General features: G+C 34.2%; 5 protein-coding genes across 5 annotated transcripts; 1 reads left to right on the forward strand and 4 right to left on the reverse strand.

Moving 5' to 3' along the window:
• Positions 1-751: 751 nt before the first annotated feature.
• Positions 752-3,628, forward strand: LOC141662047 (transcription factor bHLH129-like). Its single transcript, XM_074469103.1, has 6 exons — positions 752-1,290; positions 2,151-2,449; positions 2,523-2,699; positions 2,886-2,951; positions 3,042-3,110; positions 3,193-3,628. Exons 1-6 carry the CDS (start codon positions 879-881, stop codon positions 3,232-3,234), a joined length of 1,065 nt encoding a protein of 354 aa, XP_074325204.1. The 5' UTR covers positions 752-878; the 3' UTR covers positions 3,235-3,628.
• Positions 3,629-4,749: 1,121 nt separating this feature from the next.
• Positions 4,750-5,917, reverse strand: LOC141719625 (pathogenesis-related thaumatin-like protein 3.5). Its single transcript, XM_074522003.1, has 2 exons — positions 5,762-5,917; positions 4,750-5,632 (listed from the first exon to the last, which is right to left on the reverse strand). Exons 1-2 carry the CDS (start codon positions 5,802-5,804, stop codon positions 4,974-4,976), a joined length of 702 nt encoding a protein of 233 aa, XP_074378104.1. The 5' UTR covers positions 5,805-5,917; the 3' UTR covers positions 4,750-4,973.
• Positions 5,918-9,601: 3,684 nt separating this feature from the next.
• On the reverse strand, positions 9,602-10,747 carry LOC141662058 (pathogenesis-related thaumatin-like protein 3.5). The gene is made up of 2 exons (XM_074469112.1): positions 10,592-10,747; positions 9,602-10,500 (listed from the first exon to the last, which is right to left on the reverse strand). Exons 1-2 carry the CDS (start codon positions 10,632-10,634, stop codon positions 9,839-9,841), a joined length of 705 nt encoding a protein of 234 aa, XP_074325213.1. The 5' UTR covers positions 10,635-10,747; the 3' UTR covers positions 9,602-9,838.
• A 1,368-nt stretch (positions 10,748-12,115) lies between these two features.
• LOC141719634 (uncharacterized) lies at positions 12,116-12,882 on the reverse strand. Its single transcript, XM_074522010.1, has 2 exons — positions 12,507-12,882; positions 12,116-12,386 (listed from the first exon to the last, which is right to left on the reverse strand). The coding sequence occupies exons 1-2, from the start codon at positions 12,817-12,819 to the stop codon at positions 12,367-12,369; spliced, it is 333 nt and encodes a 110-aa protein (XP_074378111.1). The 5' UTR covers positions 12,820-12,882; the 3' UTR covers positions 12,116-12,366.
• Positions 12,883-13,276: 394 nt separating this feature from the next.
• Positions 13,277-19,527, reverse strand: LOC141662068 (2-oxoglutarate-dependent dioxygenase frbJ). Its single transcript, XM_074469123.1, has 7 exons — positions 19,163-19,527; positions 15,257-15,430; positions 15,089-15,181; positions 14,938-15,006; positions 14,213-14,419; positions 13,768-13,893; positions 13,277-13,675 (listed from the first exon to the last, which is right to left on the reverse strand). The coding sequence occupies exons 1-7, from the start codon at positions 19,412-19,414 to the stop codon at positions 13,520-13,522; spliced, it is 1,077 nt and encodes a 358-aa protein (XP_074325224.1). The 5' UTR covers positions 19,415-19,527; the 3' UTR covers positions 13,277-13,519.
• Between the last annotated feature and the right edge of the window lie 505 nt (positions 19,528-20,032).

The raw sequence follows: 20,032 nt of genomic DNA on the forward strand, positions 1-20,032 counted from the left end.
AAAAGCACGGGCATTTTGAAAATCCCGATTAAAAAACCTTTTTTATATAAAATTTAAAAATATACAATATTTTTATAATTTTAATTTTAAAAAAATTATATTGTAATATTAAAAACAATTAAGGTATATATGATTATTCATATATTATATTAAAAATTAGTATTTATTTCGGTGTCTAAACTACACTATCTCATATAAACTACTCATAGTTTATATCAGATATTTAAACTACTCATAATTCGAGTTATAAAATATAAAATTAATTTTTAATATATAAATAAAAATCCCGAATAGAGACCGGTTCGGCCCGGTCCGCGGGTCTAAAACAAGTCTTAAATTTCTTCGGAAGTTCGGCCCGATCCGATTTTTAAAAAAGTCCGGCCCGATCCGTTTCCAAACAAAACAGGTTTTAAAGTCCGGATAAAACCCGGTTCGATGGGTTTTTTGTGAATCTCTAATCTTCATATAGTCAAACTTATTGATGAGAATAGTTAGATATAGTCTTAAAATTTATTATTGACGGGGTATAATATTCAAATCACAGCACCAATATATTAAAATTATAATTTATGATAATAAAAATAACCGTGCACCGTATGAGTTATATATACTGGTTTATTTAATATTAAAAAATACATTTAAGTATTTTATTTAAATAAATAATCTTATGTAAACAAAAAAGTCAAATCCAGCTATTTTCACTTAAAATGTACTCCACAAAAACGAATATAAAACCCCACTCCATACCTCCTTTTCATTTTCAGATTCCCGCAAACCCAAAAACCTCCCTTATCCATTCTCTTATTTCCTCTCCTGTCTATACTTACATACACTAAGCCTTCCATATTAAACATTTGTATCTATCTCCACTTCTTGTAATGTATACACTAACTGGGTCAGATGCAATCCCAAAAGAACTCAACAATCTTTACTTCTCTTCCAATTTCAATCACAAACCGGAAAATAATAGTAATTTTTCGGGTTCTAACTTATCCCGATACAGATCTGCTCCGAGTTCAATTTTTGATATTTTACTTGATGAAGTGAAAATTGATTTGAATTCAAGTGAATTGAAATATGGGGTTGATTTGAAACAAGAAGTTGTGGATTTAGATGGGTCGGCTTTTTTTAATGTTCCGGATATGGGGTATGTTATTCCGGGTGAGGATAGTGGTGTTTGTAATGTGGATAAGTCGTTTAGAGGATCGGAAGAGGTGAAGAAAAACTCGAATTTGACAAGACAAAGTAGTTCCCCAGCAGGGTACTTGTCAAATTTGGTTGCAGAAATTGGTAAGAAAATATGTATTTATTTTTATATTTTTAATATATGTATATACTTTTATATTTATATTGTTTTTATGTGTTGTATGTGAATTTTAATTTTATGTTTGTTTAGTTTTTTTTTATTGGATTTGATGGTAAAGAAATGGATGGTAGTAGGAAATGAGATAGTAAAGTTTATTTTAATTGTTTAGTTGTTTGAATGTTGAATGAAATGTGACATTTTAGAATTTTTTTTGTTAAGTGAAAAAGTTGACTTTAGAAAAAAGAAAAAGAAAAAAATGTTGACTTTTCTACTATTTTGGATCTCACAAATAGGATCAATTTTGTCCCGATTAATGTCCTTTCAGTGTTGTGAAGAGTGGTTAGTAATTTAATACACTTTTTATCCCTTTGATGTTTGATCACATCTCGAGTATAAAGTTTTATAACTTTAGTTTTGCATTTGTAAAGCTTTTTTGAATTTTATAAAATAAAAATGTAAAGGGTCAAGGATTTATAGTCAACTAGTAACAAAGCTTTCTTAAACTAATAACATAGTGATAGTGAACAGAGTGAGTTCTCTAAAGAAGACATTGTAGCAAGTACATAATTTTTGTTTAAAGGTTATTACCTATTATTAGAAAATTACAAATCCATATTTTTTTGTTATAGAAAACAAAATTTATAGTATAGTTTAAGAATTTTAAAACTTGTTTTTCTTTTCTGGGAGCAGCCTGGCTAATTTCTTGATCATTGACTGTATGGTTTTTACGAAAATGTTGGATCCATTAATTTCTCATATGCGCCCACAAGTCTCTTAAGTATCATATAACCTTTGCTTATTGTCATGTCTACTTATTGCTAAGGAATTTCAAAATGATTTACAGAATACGGTGCCATGGAAAACTTGGGTGGAAGTTTTGATGCTAATAAACGGATAAGGACGGACGTCAATACGACAGCTAGTAGGTCGAGTAATCATGTAAACTTTTCTACCGGATCATCTTCTAAATCAAGGTTCATGCCTCATACCACTGAGAAAATTGCTACAAGTTGCCAACAGAATGTCCAGTTGAGTAGTGGACAGAATCAAGAATGGCCAAGGGACTGTACCTTTACTGGTTCAAAAAGGAATAGAGATGGCGAAGTTAAGATGCTTTCGAACATAAATGGATTGAACAATCAGGTAATTCTTTTGAAAGTTCATTTTGAGGGTTGTTTATATATTGATTGTCGCTAACTTGAAATTTTTGTATCAGAGTGAGGCTTCCAAACATTACAGTTCCGGCTTGCTTCACCAATTTAGCTTGCCAAGCACCAGTGGTGAAATGGAAACGATTGAGAATCTTTTACATTTTCAGCAAGACTCAGGTGTTCCTTGCAGGACGCGGGCCAAAAGGGGTTTTGCCACTCATCCTCGAAGCATAGCAGAGAGGGTAAACTTTAACAGATTTAATCTCAGTCGTTTATTTGTGCAAGTAACTTAGATATCTTTCAGGGTAATCGAGTAACTTCCTAGTTACATGCGTTTAATTATGTTCTTCATCATTTAGTAAAAAAAAAATTATGTTCTTCATCAACAATATCATCTAAATTAAAAAATTTGACAATATGATTTACAGATGAGACGAACACGCATAAGTGAGAGAATGAAAAAACTGCAGGATCTTTTCCCAAATATGGACAAGGTAAAGATAATTTGTCAGCTTTTCAAGCTAGGGTGTGGAGTTTTTCTTGTTCGAACTAAGAGAACTCACATTTTTCTTGTCCATTGACAGCAAGCAAACACAGCAGATATGTTAGACTTGGCAGTTGAATACATTAAAGACCTCCAGAAAGAAGTAAAGGTACAGCTAAAATTTAAGCTCATAAAGTCCGATATCAAACAGGATCGAATTTTTCTCACCTCATATTTTTTTTTATGTATAGACTCTGAACGAGACTCGGGACAGATGCACATGTTCGAGATGAAGATGACATTATCCTCTTCCATGAGTTGTTTCAAGTAAAAATTATTCTGCGTGTTTAGAAGATGAAAGTATGGAAAGAGCAAGAAGGAAGACAGATAAGCTTTTTCAACAGTTTAAGTTATAAGCCGATAAATGAAGAAATGTCCATGTGAAATAAGAGATCCTGGCAAGAAGTAGTCTACCGAAATGTCAAGATTAGATGAAGTATTGTAGTAGATAAATTTCCTTAGATTCACTTACAGCAATGAGGAAATTGTTTGTTGAAGCTGCCTTGGTAAAGTTATGTTTAGTTTAGTTGTTTCTTATAAATTTATCTCATCTTCCATCTTGTAAAAAATGTGTAAAAAATGTACTCCCAGAGCAGGGCAGTGTAAATATAAATAGGTTTTCATCCATTTTACTGGTTCGCCTTTTATATATTTGTGAAATGTAAGTTTAGTTATTTTGTAAGAGGTTTAGTTTTGGTGTAATATCTAGGGGTGTTGCTGAATGCAGCCAAGCTTGCTAGACATGAGGTCGAATAGAAAAGCTAGAATTGCATGTACTATTCAATAGTAACAACTATAATGTGGCCAGTTCATGATAAGTTGAGGTCAATTAGACACCAAACATGATATGGCAAGTTCATAATAAGTCCAGCAGATGGTATGAAATTGAAAAAACGATTCCATCTTATGTAATCAAAGAGCTCGATTGCACTTTCATATTTTCACTTTGTAAAAAAAAAATATTCCCCCCAGTTGATTATTGCACTTACAAATGTGAGCTTCGTACACCGATTTGTGCCAAAAAAAACATTTGTCAAATATTGGCTTCCTCCGTGTAAATTTAAGTACAAGTATGTTGATAATAACCAATGATTTAAAAACACAAATTAATAATGTTGTGTACAAAATCTGTTTTGTCCACTCGTATCTATCTTTTTTACTTCCTTTCAAACTTATCATTTTATCATCGATCAGTTTTTGTTTAATTTTGAATGTCAACTTGGGCCCCCGATTGGATTCCTTAAACTTGTATTTGAAGGTAGCCTTGTTCAATGGATAGAAATTGTGATTCAATCTAATTCAATTGAAGTCTTAATAAGTAAACATCCGATATAAAATCCGATCAAAGTAAAGTCTTAATAATTAGAACTGCTGATGGAATGTGTTGATAGTAACTTGACTTCACCGGTGTTTCGGACTCCACATGACATTCAAATTTATTGAGTAGTCCGAAATTATCATGTTATCCGAACCTTGTCGACCATTTCCTCCCAACTCTTCCAAGGTCTGTACCATTTTTCAGTGATTTGGAAATCAATATTTTGTAGCCTATCAATAACATTAGTGTCTTCATTGCAAGGTGTAACATCCTCTCTGTACTCGCAACAACTTAATTGACCGGCCAATATTCAAAATTAATGTCAAAAATGGGACGACCAGAAATAAGATATTACAATGGGGTTATCTTATCAAACTCTCCAAAAATTACTTAATATTATCTGCATGAGAATAAATCTAAAAATAGTATAGGTGTACAAAACTCTTGGATCATAATTTATTGCGTACTTGAATTCAATTTGTATTTTTTTGCTAAATAATTACACATGCACACCGACGTCACGTCGAACTTTTGATTGCAGAAATTTATTTGGCTATCATGTGACTGATACAATCCTACAACAAGCAGCAACAAACCAGATTACAATCATCAAACGGCAGCTCTCTTTTTAGCATACTCGCAGAGAAATCAATTTCAACAAAATGAAACCACATAATTAGCTCCACTGCAGGTATAAGATTTGGTAGCATCATCAAAAGCAAAGTTATAAGCCAAAGGACAACTAGACTTAAAAACATCAGTATAACTGTTGCCCTGACACTTTTGAGGATCACTGAACTCACCAGTACAACAAGCCATAGGATTATTAAAAACCAAACATGGCGACAAACATGCCACAACTTTTCCTTCAACTTTATACTGCATCTGTTGCGGACACTGGCTCAAATCAACACTGCATGAAATCTTACTGCAATTACCATTTCCGCCAAGTGGCTCAACTGACACCTCCATGTTGTAGCCATCCACCAGGCTAATATCATATGTATCGCTATCGGAACCTAGAACAAATTCAGCCAATGACACTGGAGGTGCGCCTTCTTTTCCTTGACAGTGTAAGGTGCCACCGCAGTCTCCCACTGCACATTTTCCAATGCCATTATTGTCGAAGTTGCATCCATCACGAGCCCAAAATTTGCCTGACCAGTTATTAGGGGCTGTTATGTTTTTGGTTCCCCCTGCTTTGAGCTCCAGACCTCCGTTGAGTAGAGAAGGGGCATCGTAGCTTGTTAGAATTCCAGGCCATATAGTTGCTCCACAGTTGTTCTTTAATGTGAATGTTATACCATCAGCACCTAAAACAAAAATTAAAGATCAAATTTTAAGTTATCTGTAAATATATCGAACAAGAACCAGAAAGTAACATTTCATCAAGAAAAGTACACGATTTATGTAAAATTAAGATGATCATACACAATGAGTACCTAAGAGAAAGATTAATAGAAGCAAGAGATGTGAAAATGCCATGAGGTTGCACAAGATATTTGATATTGTAGTTGAAGAAATGTTATGAGAGAGTTTTACTTTATAAGAGATGAGGAGGGCTCAAATTTACCCTATTACTTTCCCCATTTTAACTTGTGCGTAATGATTTTAACGTGGTAATGTAATTGGTTGACAACGCCCAAAGTCTTCAAGTACCAATCTTTTGTTGGATTGAATATGAAACTAGCTATTTACCCTTGCAATGCACGATCAAATCATGTTAGCTCTCGAGCATTCTAGTTTTTCTTTTAATTGGTTAAAAATTGTATTAGTAACAATTTTGTTGCAAGGGTAATTGTGAGATGTCAGTCATGTCACAATTCTAATTCCTAAATGTCAATGTAAGTAGTCATAAATTGAATATTACTACCCAGTGAAATTATAAACACAGATGATCAGTAATGTTGTGGACACGATTTTTGGCTTTGTCCCCCCTTGTGTAATTTTTGTTTTCAATTTTTTTCTAGACTTAGACTTATTGTACATTTCCCTCAATTTTTAACTTAATTTCTGTTCCAACCAACCCCGTGTTAAGACTAGAAGAACATCACCTGATTTTCATTCCACAGAAAATGCCTCTTTTGAAGTTCAATTACAAAGTTAACTTATTGAGTTGTTCGTTTTCATATTTACTATGCATCATTTTATGTTATGATGAAATAAATTTGTACTTTAATATTATGCTCGTAAAATTACGTTAAACCAACAGTCGAGATTCCCCCCCTAAAACTATGATAATACATTATTGTGAAGTTTATGCTGAAAACTTATGATTCTGACCCTGTTCAAATCCAAATTTTTGTATGAGTTTTGAATTTCTTAAAAAGACAGTCAATTTTTACTTCCTTGCTTCCTCATTTGTTTCGTTGGTTGCTTATTTGTTCTTGTTAATTTATAATTATATATCTGTCTCATTATTCGGTATAGTGTTAATTTATTATTCCTTTTTTTAATATATGACGTTGACTTTCCAGCACATATGTTTAGGAGATTTAACCGTATAGTTAAAATATTTTTTTCCGAAAAGTTCTTTTTATGAATAAATTTTTTTTATCTCATATTTTTAATCATAAAAAGAACGTCTTAAAAATAATAATTCTAGTTATTTGGTCAACCCACCGAAACATGTGGATCAAAAAGTCAAACATAATAAATCAAAAAAAGGGTACCCTATCCTCAAAAGCAAAGTTATAGCATCTCCAACCATATGGAACCCTTATTTAAAAATCATTAATAACCCTTATTTAAAAATCATTAATATATATTATAAATAAAAAAAATATAGAGATTATGTAAAAAAGTTCCATCTCCAATGGTATATAGTCAACCTCTTGATATTGGTTTTGTAAAAAAAAATTAATCATTTGTTACCATATTAAATTAATATATTTTATTTATAATAACATAAATTTTTATAACATATTATTTTTAAAATATAACTAACGTATAGCCAATATCCAATATATTGAACAAATTTTACATATTGTCCTACAAATTCAATTTAGTCAACCAATTATAATCAATGCTCTTATAAGCCAACACATAACTAGTCTGAAAGATGATATATATTCAAACTTGAAAATCGGACCATAGTGGAGTAGTAGAACTTTATTTATTACAGTTACAATTTTATGTGCCTTAAGTTCTTGATCATCATATTGTCTGTATTTTCTGAGGAAAAAAAATGGTACAAAAAATTGTTACAAAATGATGTGTCATGGGTGACGTGACACTTTGAAATGATTTAATTGGTACTTTTGATATAAATGTAGGGGGTTCATTTTCATTTAGCCAATAAAAATTTGACACTTTATATTTTATAATTTTTTTGGGAACCAATTTGGTGTCCCTAACATTTTCCAAACTGAAAATCAAAGTTTAGATGCGGAATCATAGTCCAACGATCCTTCCATGCTCTTGACAAAATAATAGGTATCACTGCATCTTGTATTGGCAGAGAACATAGTAATCTCTTGTACATTCCGAGGCAACTCACTGATTGTATCCTTCTCAACACGACTGACCTTTCTCATACTTGGCTCTGCCATTAACTTAGTACATACCCGATTATTTGTTGAGAAAACACCAAACTAACTGCTGCTTCACTTCAGCTTAGTACAAGAAAGAAGATAGCAACATATCTTTGTTTTAAAACTGAAGAGTTTGATATTAGAGGATTTGTTTATGTACACTGAGAGTTAAAAAATGAAGAGTTAAATATTAATGATAATTGATGAAAATGAAGAGTTTGGCGATTGTAGTACTACACTTTAGTTGTCTGATTTGCGCTCTTGATGAAGCTCTAGGATTTTCCAACATCTTTTTTGCCATCGCAAATGCTACGCCCTTTTCAATTGTGACCAAGAAACTTTACCAGCTTCGACTCAGCTTTGTTACCCATGAGATCTCTGAATGTCACAAATTTGAGCTGATAGTACAGTCTTCTGCATCTTCAACCCTGTAATTTTTGGGATTCTTTCGACGGGATTGTATGTACCCTAATGACAAATAACATTTTTAGAATTGTCAAATCATAGTCCTAGTGATGGGCACCTCCCAAAAGGCCTTATTCTAATCGGAGTTATCTGGCTGCTTATATTCTAACAAACTGCCCCTCCCACAAACGATGTGGGACAACTTCTAACAATCTCCCCCTTCACACATCGGGCCCGACACCTGTCGATTCTGCCTCCTTCAGTGTGACCAGGCTCCCCCTCGACCCATACTGAAAGTCCATCTGACTATCTGCTCCCCCTAGGCCCAAATTGGAAGATCCACCTGCCTTTTACTTCAGCCCATTCTGGGGCAAGCCCATCTGCCTCTTCCTAGGTCCATTCTGGAGCCCACGTGAGATTGTTATGAACCGTTATAACCTGAAACTCTGATACCACTTGTTGGGCTTCCTGAGCATGCCTAACTCCACATTAGTATAATATTATCCGCTTTGGGCCGAGCCCGCACGAGTTTGTTTTTGGCCACCTCCCAAAAGGCCTCATTCTAATGAATTTATGTGACTGCTTATATTCTAGCAAACTGCCCCTCTCACAAACGATGTGGGACAACTCCTAACAATCTCCCCCTTCACACATCACACACCGGGCCCGACACATGTCGATTATGCCTCCTTCAGTGTGACCAGGCTCCCCCTCGACTCATACTGAAAGTCCATCTGCCTATTTGCTCCCCCTAGGCCCATAATGGAAGGCCCGTCTGCCTTTTCCTTGAGCCCATTCTGAGGCAAGCCCATCTGCCTCTTCCTAGGTAACTTCTGGAGCCCATCTGAAATTGTTTTGGTCCGTTTATAAACGGACACAGATTTATTTTTGGCACCTCCCAAAAGGTCTCATTCTAATTGGAGTTATCTTGCTACTTATATTTTATCAAACTGCCCCTCCCACAAACGATGTGGGGCAACTCCTAACATGTAAATGCCTGGTACTTACTCAGATATGTAGGCATAAGTTAGGAGCACTCCAAATCATGCAAAAGCAAACACGAAACCTCAGAAAGATCATTGAACACTCGGCCACCTCCAGTTCTTTCTTCATATAGCTACCCCTCCGATCCTTTAATTTATACAGCCACCGAATCACCAGCCCGTATCTTGCTCTTCAACCTCGAATAATCCATTATAACAGGTTTTATTTAACAAAAATACCATGATCATTTTCTTTCTTCTTAGGCTACACGAATAATTAAAAGAAACTTTACTTCCGAGCGATAATCTAGAACAAAACCAGAAGGCAACAATTAAGAAAGCTACAATAGTTGGTGGTAACTAGAAGAACCTTTAAAGCCATTGAATTGCCAATATCCGAAATCAAGTTGAAACCATTACAAACCAAATTAAACAACAAATCGAAGATATACAAGCTTACTGAGGGAGTAGTAACATACACCTGAAGAAATGAATTTGCAAACCACATACAACAAATTCTCCCCACAAAACAACTAGTGACACACTATGATTACATCTATCAAACACTAGCTGTTTTCTTGGACACTACATAAGAATTTCAACAAAATGTGACTAGATAATCAGCTCCACTGCAGGTAAAGGTTTTGGTAGCATCATCGAAAGCAAAGTTATAAGCCAAAGGACAACTCGACTGAAAGATCTCAGTGTAACTACTAGCTTGACACTTTTGAGGATTACTATATTGACCTGTACAACAAACCAAAGGATTCTTGAAAACCATACATGGAGTCAAACAAGCGACAACTCTTCCTTTAAATTTAACTTGCATCTGTTTCGGACACTTATCAGCCAGATCAACTTTGCATGAAACCTTAGTACAATTGCCACTTCCCCCAAGTGGCACAACTGATAACTCCATGTTATAACCATCCACAAGACTAACATCATATGAATCGGAATCTGAACTCAAAATAAATTCAGCCACTGACACTGGAGCTGCAGCCATCTTCCCTTCACAACGTAAGTTGCCACCGCAATCGCCTATGAGACATTTCCCAATGCCTCGTGCGTTGAACTTGCATCCGTCGCGTGCCCAAATTCTGCCTGACCAGTTATCAGGGGCTGTTATGTTTTTTGATTCCCCTTTTTTGAGCTCGAGACCTCCGTTCCATAGAGAAGGAGCTTCGTAGCTTGTTAGAATCCCTGGCCATATAGTTCTTCCACAATTGTTCTTTAAGGTGAATACTGTACCATCAACACCTGCATTTAAAAAATTCAAAAATCATGAAATTTCATGTAAAATTTACATGCAAAAGTTAGAAAATTCCATATAGTCATACACTTCGAATACCTAAAAGAAAGAGCAGGAGGAGGACAAGATGTGAAAATGCCATGAGAAATAGTGAATACTGTGAAACTGTGCAGTAGGCTTATGTGAGTATTTGAAGTCTTGCATTGAATTTATAGAAGACAAGGGACTGCTCAAACTTAACTAATTCTTTTACCACTTAAACTCACTTTTTTAGTGATACTCTTTTTATTATATCATACAATTACTGTGGTAATTTATTGGACTTCTAAAATTGGTTGACCTGATATGCCAATATATTCTTATTTTTAATAATTTTTGGATTTTTACAAGTTATTAACTTCTAAATATTAGTGCTAAATTAGTACTCCGCGGTCTACATGTCCCTCTCAAGATATGACGAGTCTCTGGAAAAGAGGGATGAACACAACTTTTAGATTATACTAGATTTGAATAAAATTAGGATTATTAAAATAATGGTATTGAAGATTTTTAATGAAAGAAAGAGAGGCAAAAAATGTGATAACAGATTGTTTGATTAGACAAAGATATCATTAACAAACCACACAGTTTGACAAACCCTCTGTGTCCTTCAGTTTCAATATAGATGTGCTGCATGCCTGCAAGGGAAAAGGGAATTATACTTTTCGCGAGTTCATACAGCATTCTTTAATTCTAACTAATGCAGCTCGCTAAAAGAGAAGAATCTATAGTTTTTATATAAAATATTGGTCTAGCGATAACTCCTTTGCTCCCTTTTCACGAGGTCCTATCCAATAAACTACGCGTACATCTTCATGCTCATTGGTCGTTATAAATTGAACACTTGGGACAAATAGATGCAAATACAAAAGCAGACACTAACAAGGAGATTGGTACAATGGAGATCAGATTCTAGGCTTGATCGACTTACAGGTCGGTTCAACAGTGGAGTTTGGGTTTCAAGTCGATTTCAGCTGCATGACACCGCTTCAATCAGTAACACAAACCAAATACATGGACCAGATTAGCCAAGGAAAAACCTGCAACTTATCGTGAAATGCATGTTATTCAATAAAATGATTGAATTATTCAAAGATCAGGCCTAACTGATGAAGCACAATCATTTATAATATCATGTTGGGTGAGAATGGAAATTGACCTACCAAAATCTATAACAGAATATATGTATTTATCATTGCAGAAAGTTTTCATGTCATAACGTTTTGCACCTGTTATGCTCTATGATCATCTCCAATTATTTAAAACTTTTGCAGCTGTTAGCCATCATATGTACCCCCATACACATATGTAATTTACCTTTATAAGCACATTTTTAATTGATTTGATTTTGACTATGCTTATAACTTGTATCCCCACTAATTACTTCGCTTTGGAAGTTTTGGTGTATTATTTTTTTATATAGATGATTGTCTGTAGGATAAGCATAAATATTTTGAGCATAGATATTATTGTTTGTTCAGGATGTGCTTCTCTGAACTTATTTTTCAATTAGATAAATGTAATTTGGATAAGACCTTCATGGACTTATGTCCAGCCTTTTGAATTATATGCAGGTGTGCCATCTTTGGTGCAGTAGAAATGCATTCTGATTTCACAAGCAGAAGAATACAATGATATATAACTCAGTTTTGGATGGTCTTAAAATCCTCCAATGCCATTTGAACTTGAGAAAAACCAGATATCTAATAGTTCCAAGATAATGTATATAGTATACATAATTTTAACACTTAACAGCACTGGTACATTGTTATATGGACAGACATAGAGTTGCTATCCACATTTATTCCTACAATTCTTCAAGGGTCTACAGGCTATCATTTCTTCATAATCTCACCTGCAGCAATAGCAATCATATCGTAGAGCTTGTAGTTATGTTAATTTCGAAAAGTTAATAAGCTAAAAGTAAGTTTACACAGTTAGTAGTGCATAAATATTAAATGGGAGAAAGAGTTACATGGTTCAAAATTAGCAGTGCATTTATCAGGTAGCTGCAATGCCATGTTACGATCCACACCAGAAATCTGAGGACCGTTGACGAGCACGCAAAGACAAGGCTGTCCGAGCGCTTTGATTGCAGCACAACAAGAAGGACTTGGTTGAATGGGGCTGAAGGGAGCAACTGCTGCACGACAAGGAATCATTTGAATCAATGAGGAGAAGAATGTGTTCCCACATGTACGTCCAGCACTCTCCTGCACTGATCCTGCCAGCACCAACATAATCATAAGCACCGGAAATAATGCCCGTGTGTCGATGAGCTTTCCCATATTTTACTCAATTGAATTCGGAATCTGATGTAATTCTTGATTTTGATAAATCAATGTAACTCATGGTGGGTTGCTTATATACACGAGCCACGGGCACTGATGCATGCTATTGTTTGCCGCAGTTCTAATTTCTGTTACCACTGCATGCTATTGTTTGCCGCTGTCCTAATTTCTGTTACAGTTGAATCATGTCATTTCCAAGCTAACTCTGCCTCTCTTGAGCAGTTTTAAAACTCAAATTTCATGACCCTGCTCACCAAATGTATGTTACTCGAGCATTTTAGCTGTAGTCCAAATCAAGTGATGCAAATAATTTAGGCATGTAGATTCACCTTCTGTGCACACATGTTCATATCTTCTTCAGTACTACTTTACGAGTCAATATGATATTTTAAAGGAAAAAACATAATTTGCTAACAAAAAGAGGAAAACGGAAGAACTTATTTTTCAGAGGGGATAACAGTTAAATTTTGCATTCAATTGATTTTGGTAAAACTTAAAAGTAACAATATATCCCAGTGACAATTCATTGTCAAGTGACATGTTTCACATAAAATACAATAAGGCCTGCTACTAACTGGCCTTGTGTTTCTCCAGGTACAGATTCAAAGAAGTAAAATATCTCAATCTACTTTATGATTTAAACATCCTTCAAGTTATTAGCATCTGCATCAGGGTCAAATAAGCCTATTTTGCTGAGTTACATAGCTCCTACATTTCCTTTGAGATTGATTGCAGAAAGCTCTTGTTCCACAAATTCTCCTGCACAGATTGGGGGATACTTGGCGGCAAGAGGAGACTCCGCAAAATGACCCAAGGGCTCTAGTACAGCGTCAGATGCTATATGTGCAAACAACTTTAGAAAGAAAAAGAAAATTGCATCAGCAACAAAATATATCATGTAAAACATTTTGAGGAACAGTCAATGATTGCGACGGCTACACTCACTGTTGATGACACTCGCCAGAGGCTGCGATTTTGCTCCAATGCTACTTTAATTGCATCAGTTGTCCTTTTAGTTACAACAACTTCATGCATCCCAGCTATACAATCTCCTGCAGTCAACCATTCTATCTGCGCATAGAAACAGTGTGGAGGGTGCAAGTTCAAATATTGAAATTCTTATACCATCATTCAAACATAGTTACTATGAATCCTTCTATATCTGTTCGAATTCGATAATTCCTCGAGTAGGAAAAGTATGAAAAGATATAAGTAAATCGCTCAGATATTATACAAATTATATATAATACTAATCCATAACAACCGTTCTATGCAAAATGCCAAGTGAAACCAGGATTTTCAAGCCACCACACTAGCTCATAAAATTAAACTCTTTAACACCTCTCACGCCAGATAATCAAAGAAACATTAATCTGTAACAAACCCTCACCTGCTTTCCAGTCTGAATAAGAAGGCATCCTATAGGAACCTTAACCTCAACTTTTTGCCCATTCCTCAGCCAGATGCTTAAACCAGGAAATCTACTTCTGCCATGAATTGTCAGAAAGTTAAGGTCATAATGGTAGCCTGCGAACACAGTGCCCTCCTGGCCATAACGACTGAGGTCACTACCTGTTGGAGCTAGAAGATGTGGTCCCTATGATTAAGATGGAAGGCAACTGTTAAAACAAACACCTACATCAAGATTTTTTCTAGTTAATCTAAAATAAAACATCCACTAACATATATAGTATTTTGGACCGTGGGGTGCCTGAAAATTTAAAATATAACAAGATATGCATATGCACCGTCTGTGATCTGCTGGAAATTTGAAAGTTTTAACTTTGAACAAAAGAAGTTTATAACAAATTTGTAAAATGTGTTATTAATCTCCCTAATTAAATTTAAATTATAGAAAACAGATTATATACTAAATGTGTACGGACACTTACCTCAAAAGAAGCAAATCCAGACATTAATATATCTAGTGGGGCACTGAACATTTTTAGTTTTACAAAAAAAAATGCGTTAATTTAAAACTAGCATTTATGCAAATTAAATTCAAACCTGAGAAAGCCATCTGGCACACTAGCTTGTTATATGTAGATGAGTAGAAAAGAAAAGAAGTAATATAAACATACAGATCTACTGAAAAATATAATAATTATTCCGGACCTGCTTCATGCGACTAGTGAATGCATCTTTTGGAAGGCCATATCCAATTGCTGCCATCTCAGCTACAGCCTGGGAACAAACGTTCGGATATATAAAACTGTAATGTACAATATAAACTGCCACAATTGAACATATAGCAGTGATGCCTTACCTCAATAGCATTTACCATCTTATATCCCCAAGAGTCCATTGTGTCTTTCCATTCGGAGAAACCCTCAGGTATAACAGGCTCAGAATTCAGTTCCTGCAGATAGGATGTTCTTAATAACAGTCAAACATCAAATATCAACTTGAACGAATGAAATAGATATTATCAAACCTGAAAGCGAGTATTTGATGGTCGAGAACCAATCCTCCACATGTACCTCCACTTCGGATCTGGCCCTGTAGGAGTTGACGGTTGATATTCTTTAGGCATTTCTTTTAACCTTGCTTGCATTTCCTCATCAACCAAACTACGAGGAACTTCAACTCCTTCAGGTGTCACTCCAACCTGTAACAGGTAACAAAATAATTAATAAAAAAACATACAGAGATTGACATGTGTGTTGAATATTGATATAAAAAAAATAAAAATATATATATAGAGAGAGAGAGTTAATTGCACTTTGCACCCTACTACTATGTTTCAAAAACAAACTTGTACCAGAACTTTGGGAAATTCAGTTTGCACCCCTATACTTCAACTTTGGGATTCATTATACACCCATTCCAGAATTATGTTGAATAGGGTAGGGGTATAATCGGAAATTCAGCAAAAATATTAAGTAAATTAATTTCATATCTTTTAAAATAATGTTAAAAATTGAATTTTGATACAAAATTATAAGTTTTTAATTTTTTAAATGATAATAATAATTTCAGTTTTGATTTCATTTTATATTATTAATGCTAGTATTTTGTAATTGTACAAAAAAAATATTTTAACAATTAATTTTGATTATATAATTAAATTTAATTAAGTAGAGTAATAAAATTTTGAAATTGATATTAAAAAATGAAAATCTAATATAAAATTAATAGTGTTATTTGAAAATTAAAAATTTATTATTTTATAGTTGATATAAAATAATATACAATTTTTAATAATATTTGAACAAGCTAAATTTTATTTTGATTAAGTATATCGTTGAATTTCCGGTTTTACCCCTACCCAATTCAACAAAATTTTGAAAAGGGGTGCATAATGAATCCCAAAGTTGAAGTATAGGGGTGCAAACTGAATTTTCCAAAGTTCTGGTACAAATTTGTTTTTGAAACATAGTAGTAGGGTGCAAAGTGCAATTAACCCATATATATATATATATTCACATATCTATATGACTATATGGGCCATAAACCAAAGCAAGCTTAAACTTCTACACCATCAGGTAAAAGAAATATATTATCCTGATATAATGAAAAGACGCTTAAAGAGCTTGGTAGATTCCTTTTAAATAACTCTGACCCCATTATTTTCTTTCAATTCATTATGCATGACATCACAGATTAACATCAATTGCATGCATAAACGAAATGTTGTTCATGGAAAGCAATCCCATGATTATATAGGTAAGAAAGTGAAAATGAGAATACGGGATTGCGGAAGTAGATAAACAAGATATTCAGAAGCTAGTGTAGTTCCAGAAGAAACTTGGCTAAAAATCAAAAGAAAATCTTTTAGATTCATTACCACTTCCAATTTTCAAACATCCATTACCCACGTCTTCAAGAACATTAGACATGGTACCCGTCTTCTCTTTCACATTGAACTCCCTTTCTTAAATATGTGTAAATAGAGGTCTCTACCTTTTATCTAGGTTCTGTACTACACCAGTTCCTCCTTTAACTAAACTGTGTTTTTTCCTTTAAAGCAAGAGATTTTTGTGATGTTAACACTTAATAAACTGCAAGTACTTAATAAACTACAAGTGTGTTACCTTAAAAAAGCTTTCTTTGCTTATGTTACTCAATTTCCTGGATGAAATTGAAAAGTAAATTGTAATTTCTGCTCTCTGCAGACATCTGTAATTCATTTAACCTCCCGATAATGGGTTCCGAACCCCATTAAATGTAAATAGGCTCAAAAATTGTGACCCTAGTGTTAAAAATAACACCAAAGTGGGTACTCGAACACATATTCTCTGCCCCCACCCCTCCCTTCCCGAGGAACTAAAAAACCAACACGTGTAAGTCTTCACCTTGTCCTTGAAGTAAATACATCTCAGGAATTTTGCTTATGTTGCTCAATTTCCTGGATGAAATTGAAAAGTAATTTGTAATTTCTGCTCTCTGCAGACATCTGTAATTCATTTAACCTCCCGATAATGGGTTCCGAACCCCATTAAATGTAAATAGGCTCAAAAATTGTGACCCTAGTGTTAAAAATAACACCAAAGTGGGTACTCGAACACATATTCTCTGTCCCCACCCCTCCCTTCGTGAGGAACTAAAAAACCAACACGCGTAAGTCTTCACGTTGTCCTTGAAGTAAATACATCTCAGGAATCTGAATAATTAGGTTTCAACTTTCACAGTCACACACACATGTACCTTATGACACTGCACAAGAATTTGGCACCTAGTGGTTGTAGGTTAATGTGGGGGATGTTAATGGTAGTGCTCTTTGCAGCCACCTGTATGATACCTAGTTGACTGGGGTTTGAACAAAATGAAATGTAGAGGACATTGTGCTTTTTGCATTACGAACTACGTTGAGGAGATATACGCCACCAAATTTACCTCCAAGCTAATAAAACCCGCAGACATATTTCTCACCTAGAAACTTGTGCAAGTAAAACTCAATGTAACTACTGAGCATTTCATTGACTGCAAGTAAAACTACCAATCGCATTTGGTCACGTAATGACATCCAAAATGTATAAAAGCTTCGACCAGACCATACTCTAATCGAGTATGACAAGCTTTTCCAAGTGAAGCACGTTAGAAGTTGCCAACCTTTAGGTACCTTCTAAACAAAACCGAAACTTTAAGTAGTGACACTTACATCCAACTACGGAATTTGATCCATCACTAAATCTTCCCTATTTATGGACGATATACTCATTCCAGAGCTTCATAATATTGATGAAATTCAAACTAGTTTACGGGTTCAAGAGAAATGTTATAATCCTTCTGTCCCAAAATAAGCGTCGCTTCAACTTTTGAAACGCATTATAAGGTGTAAAAAAGGCACTTATGTATGTTTTTTTTCAAATTTTCATTTTTCTGAATTAAAATTCAATATTTATTTTTTTATTTAGACAAAGAAATTTGGGAAAAAAATATATGGAAGTATTTTTTTTACACCTTAAACTGCGTGTCAAAAGTCAAAACAACTCTTATTTTTGGGACAGAGGGAGTACCACCATAGCATGAACCACCTACTTTATAATATTTAAATTTGAGTTTCAATCCCCAAATGTATCAATTAGGTAGAACTATTGTCTAAACTCTCTAGTTCCTACCACACTACTCATTTATTAGAAATCAGACATAATTTGTGACATGATCAACTCTAAATACACATTCCTTCGCACTCACAAATTTAATAAGTTTTTTTCTAACGAGCTTCTTCATCAAGTCCACCTCACACCAATTTATACATAACATTCATACATCAAATTACACAGTTTCGTCCAAATCATTTAACTAATAAAAACCCAATAAACCCACTACATTCCCCCCAAAATTTTAAAAAGAAAAAAGAATCATAATACACCCGATAACAAAACCAAACTACTAAAAATCAAACCTTTCACATGTAAAAGGACCAAAACCCACTAATCTAATACAACTGCTTTAACGTACAAAAATTAAAAACACTCACAAGTCACAACATTTAGATTCCGCCACAATGACCACCCTCACAAAATGATCAAAACCATCTTCTTCCACATCCCAAAATCATTTCTTAAAAATCAATCAAACACCCATTCATAACCCGAAATTAAAAAAAACCACCAAGCATTTCTCTCAAATCAACACAAACACCACCAAACAAAAACACCCATTACCTATTTCCTCCCAAAACACCTAAAAACAATGATCACCCACAAAAACAAAATCCAAAAACAAAACACAAACTCAATAAAAATAAAATCTTTAACATGCCAACATGCCAAAACACACTAATCTAAAAATCCCAGAAACCAAAAACACAATCTTGACCAAAACATAATCACAAATACACACACATACATACAAAAAAAACAAAAACATACAAAATGGGTTTTAAAAAATTAACCTGATAATGAAGATGAGGTCTTTCTTGAAGCCTCTTAAAATCCTTTGGCATTTCAAAATACTTCTCCATCATATCAATAAATCTATCATTATCTTCAACTGAACATCTCGGATCTTTCACTAACAAAGCTCCCGTTTGTTTCAGGATCCGACTCACTTCACTGCAGAGTGTGAGTAGGGTCGGATCCAATTGGGTCGGGTCAGAATTTGAGATCTGTAAGAATGGAGATAAGTCGATGACTTGGAGCTCCATATTCTTGAAAATGGTTTTAGGGTTGTGTGTCTTTGTATGTATAGATTGAAATGTGGGGAGGTTTTCTTTGCGTATGGGAAGGTTTTTGGATTTACAGGATTATTGGTCAAGGCGGGAATTTATTGCCATTTATAGATTTTCTGAATTGATATTAGTGTTGCCATATATCTATCTACAGGTCTGTTATAAAAATCGACCGATTTTTTAAGAATCGCCGATAAATTGCTCAAAAATTGGTCAAAAAGTATGTTTGATTTGACCGATTTTTGATAAATCGTCGATTAATCATCCGATTTTTTAAAAATCATCCGATAAATCGTAAATCGACACCTCAATCGAATAGTTCCGATTTCCGAAATCTGTAATACTCTATAAATTATCTCGGTGTGTGAGGAAATCTTCGTATTTCAAAATTACAAAAATGTTGGCCGTGATTGTGGGATCACACTCGTACATTACAAGGTAAAATGATATTTCTATGAAGGTTTTATAGAGTTACAACTTACATGTTAATAAGAGATCAAAATAAAAGATTTAGAATTAGAAGGTTAAAAGGCTAGAAAGATGAGTTAAAGGACAACTTATAATTTCGGATAATTGGATCGATTCGAGATTGAA

This window comes from Apium graveolens, chromosome 1, assembly GCF_009905375.1.
Source record: "Apium graveolens cultivar Ventura chromosome 1, ASM990537v1, whole genome shotgun sequence".
Taxonomy (NCBI): Eukaryota; Viridiplantae; Streptophyta; class Magnoliopsida; order Apiales; family Apiaceae; genus Apium; species Apium graveolens.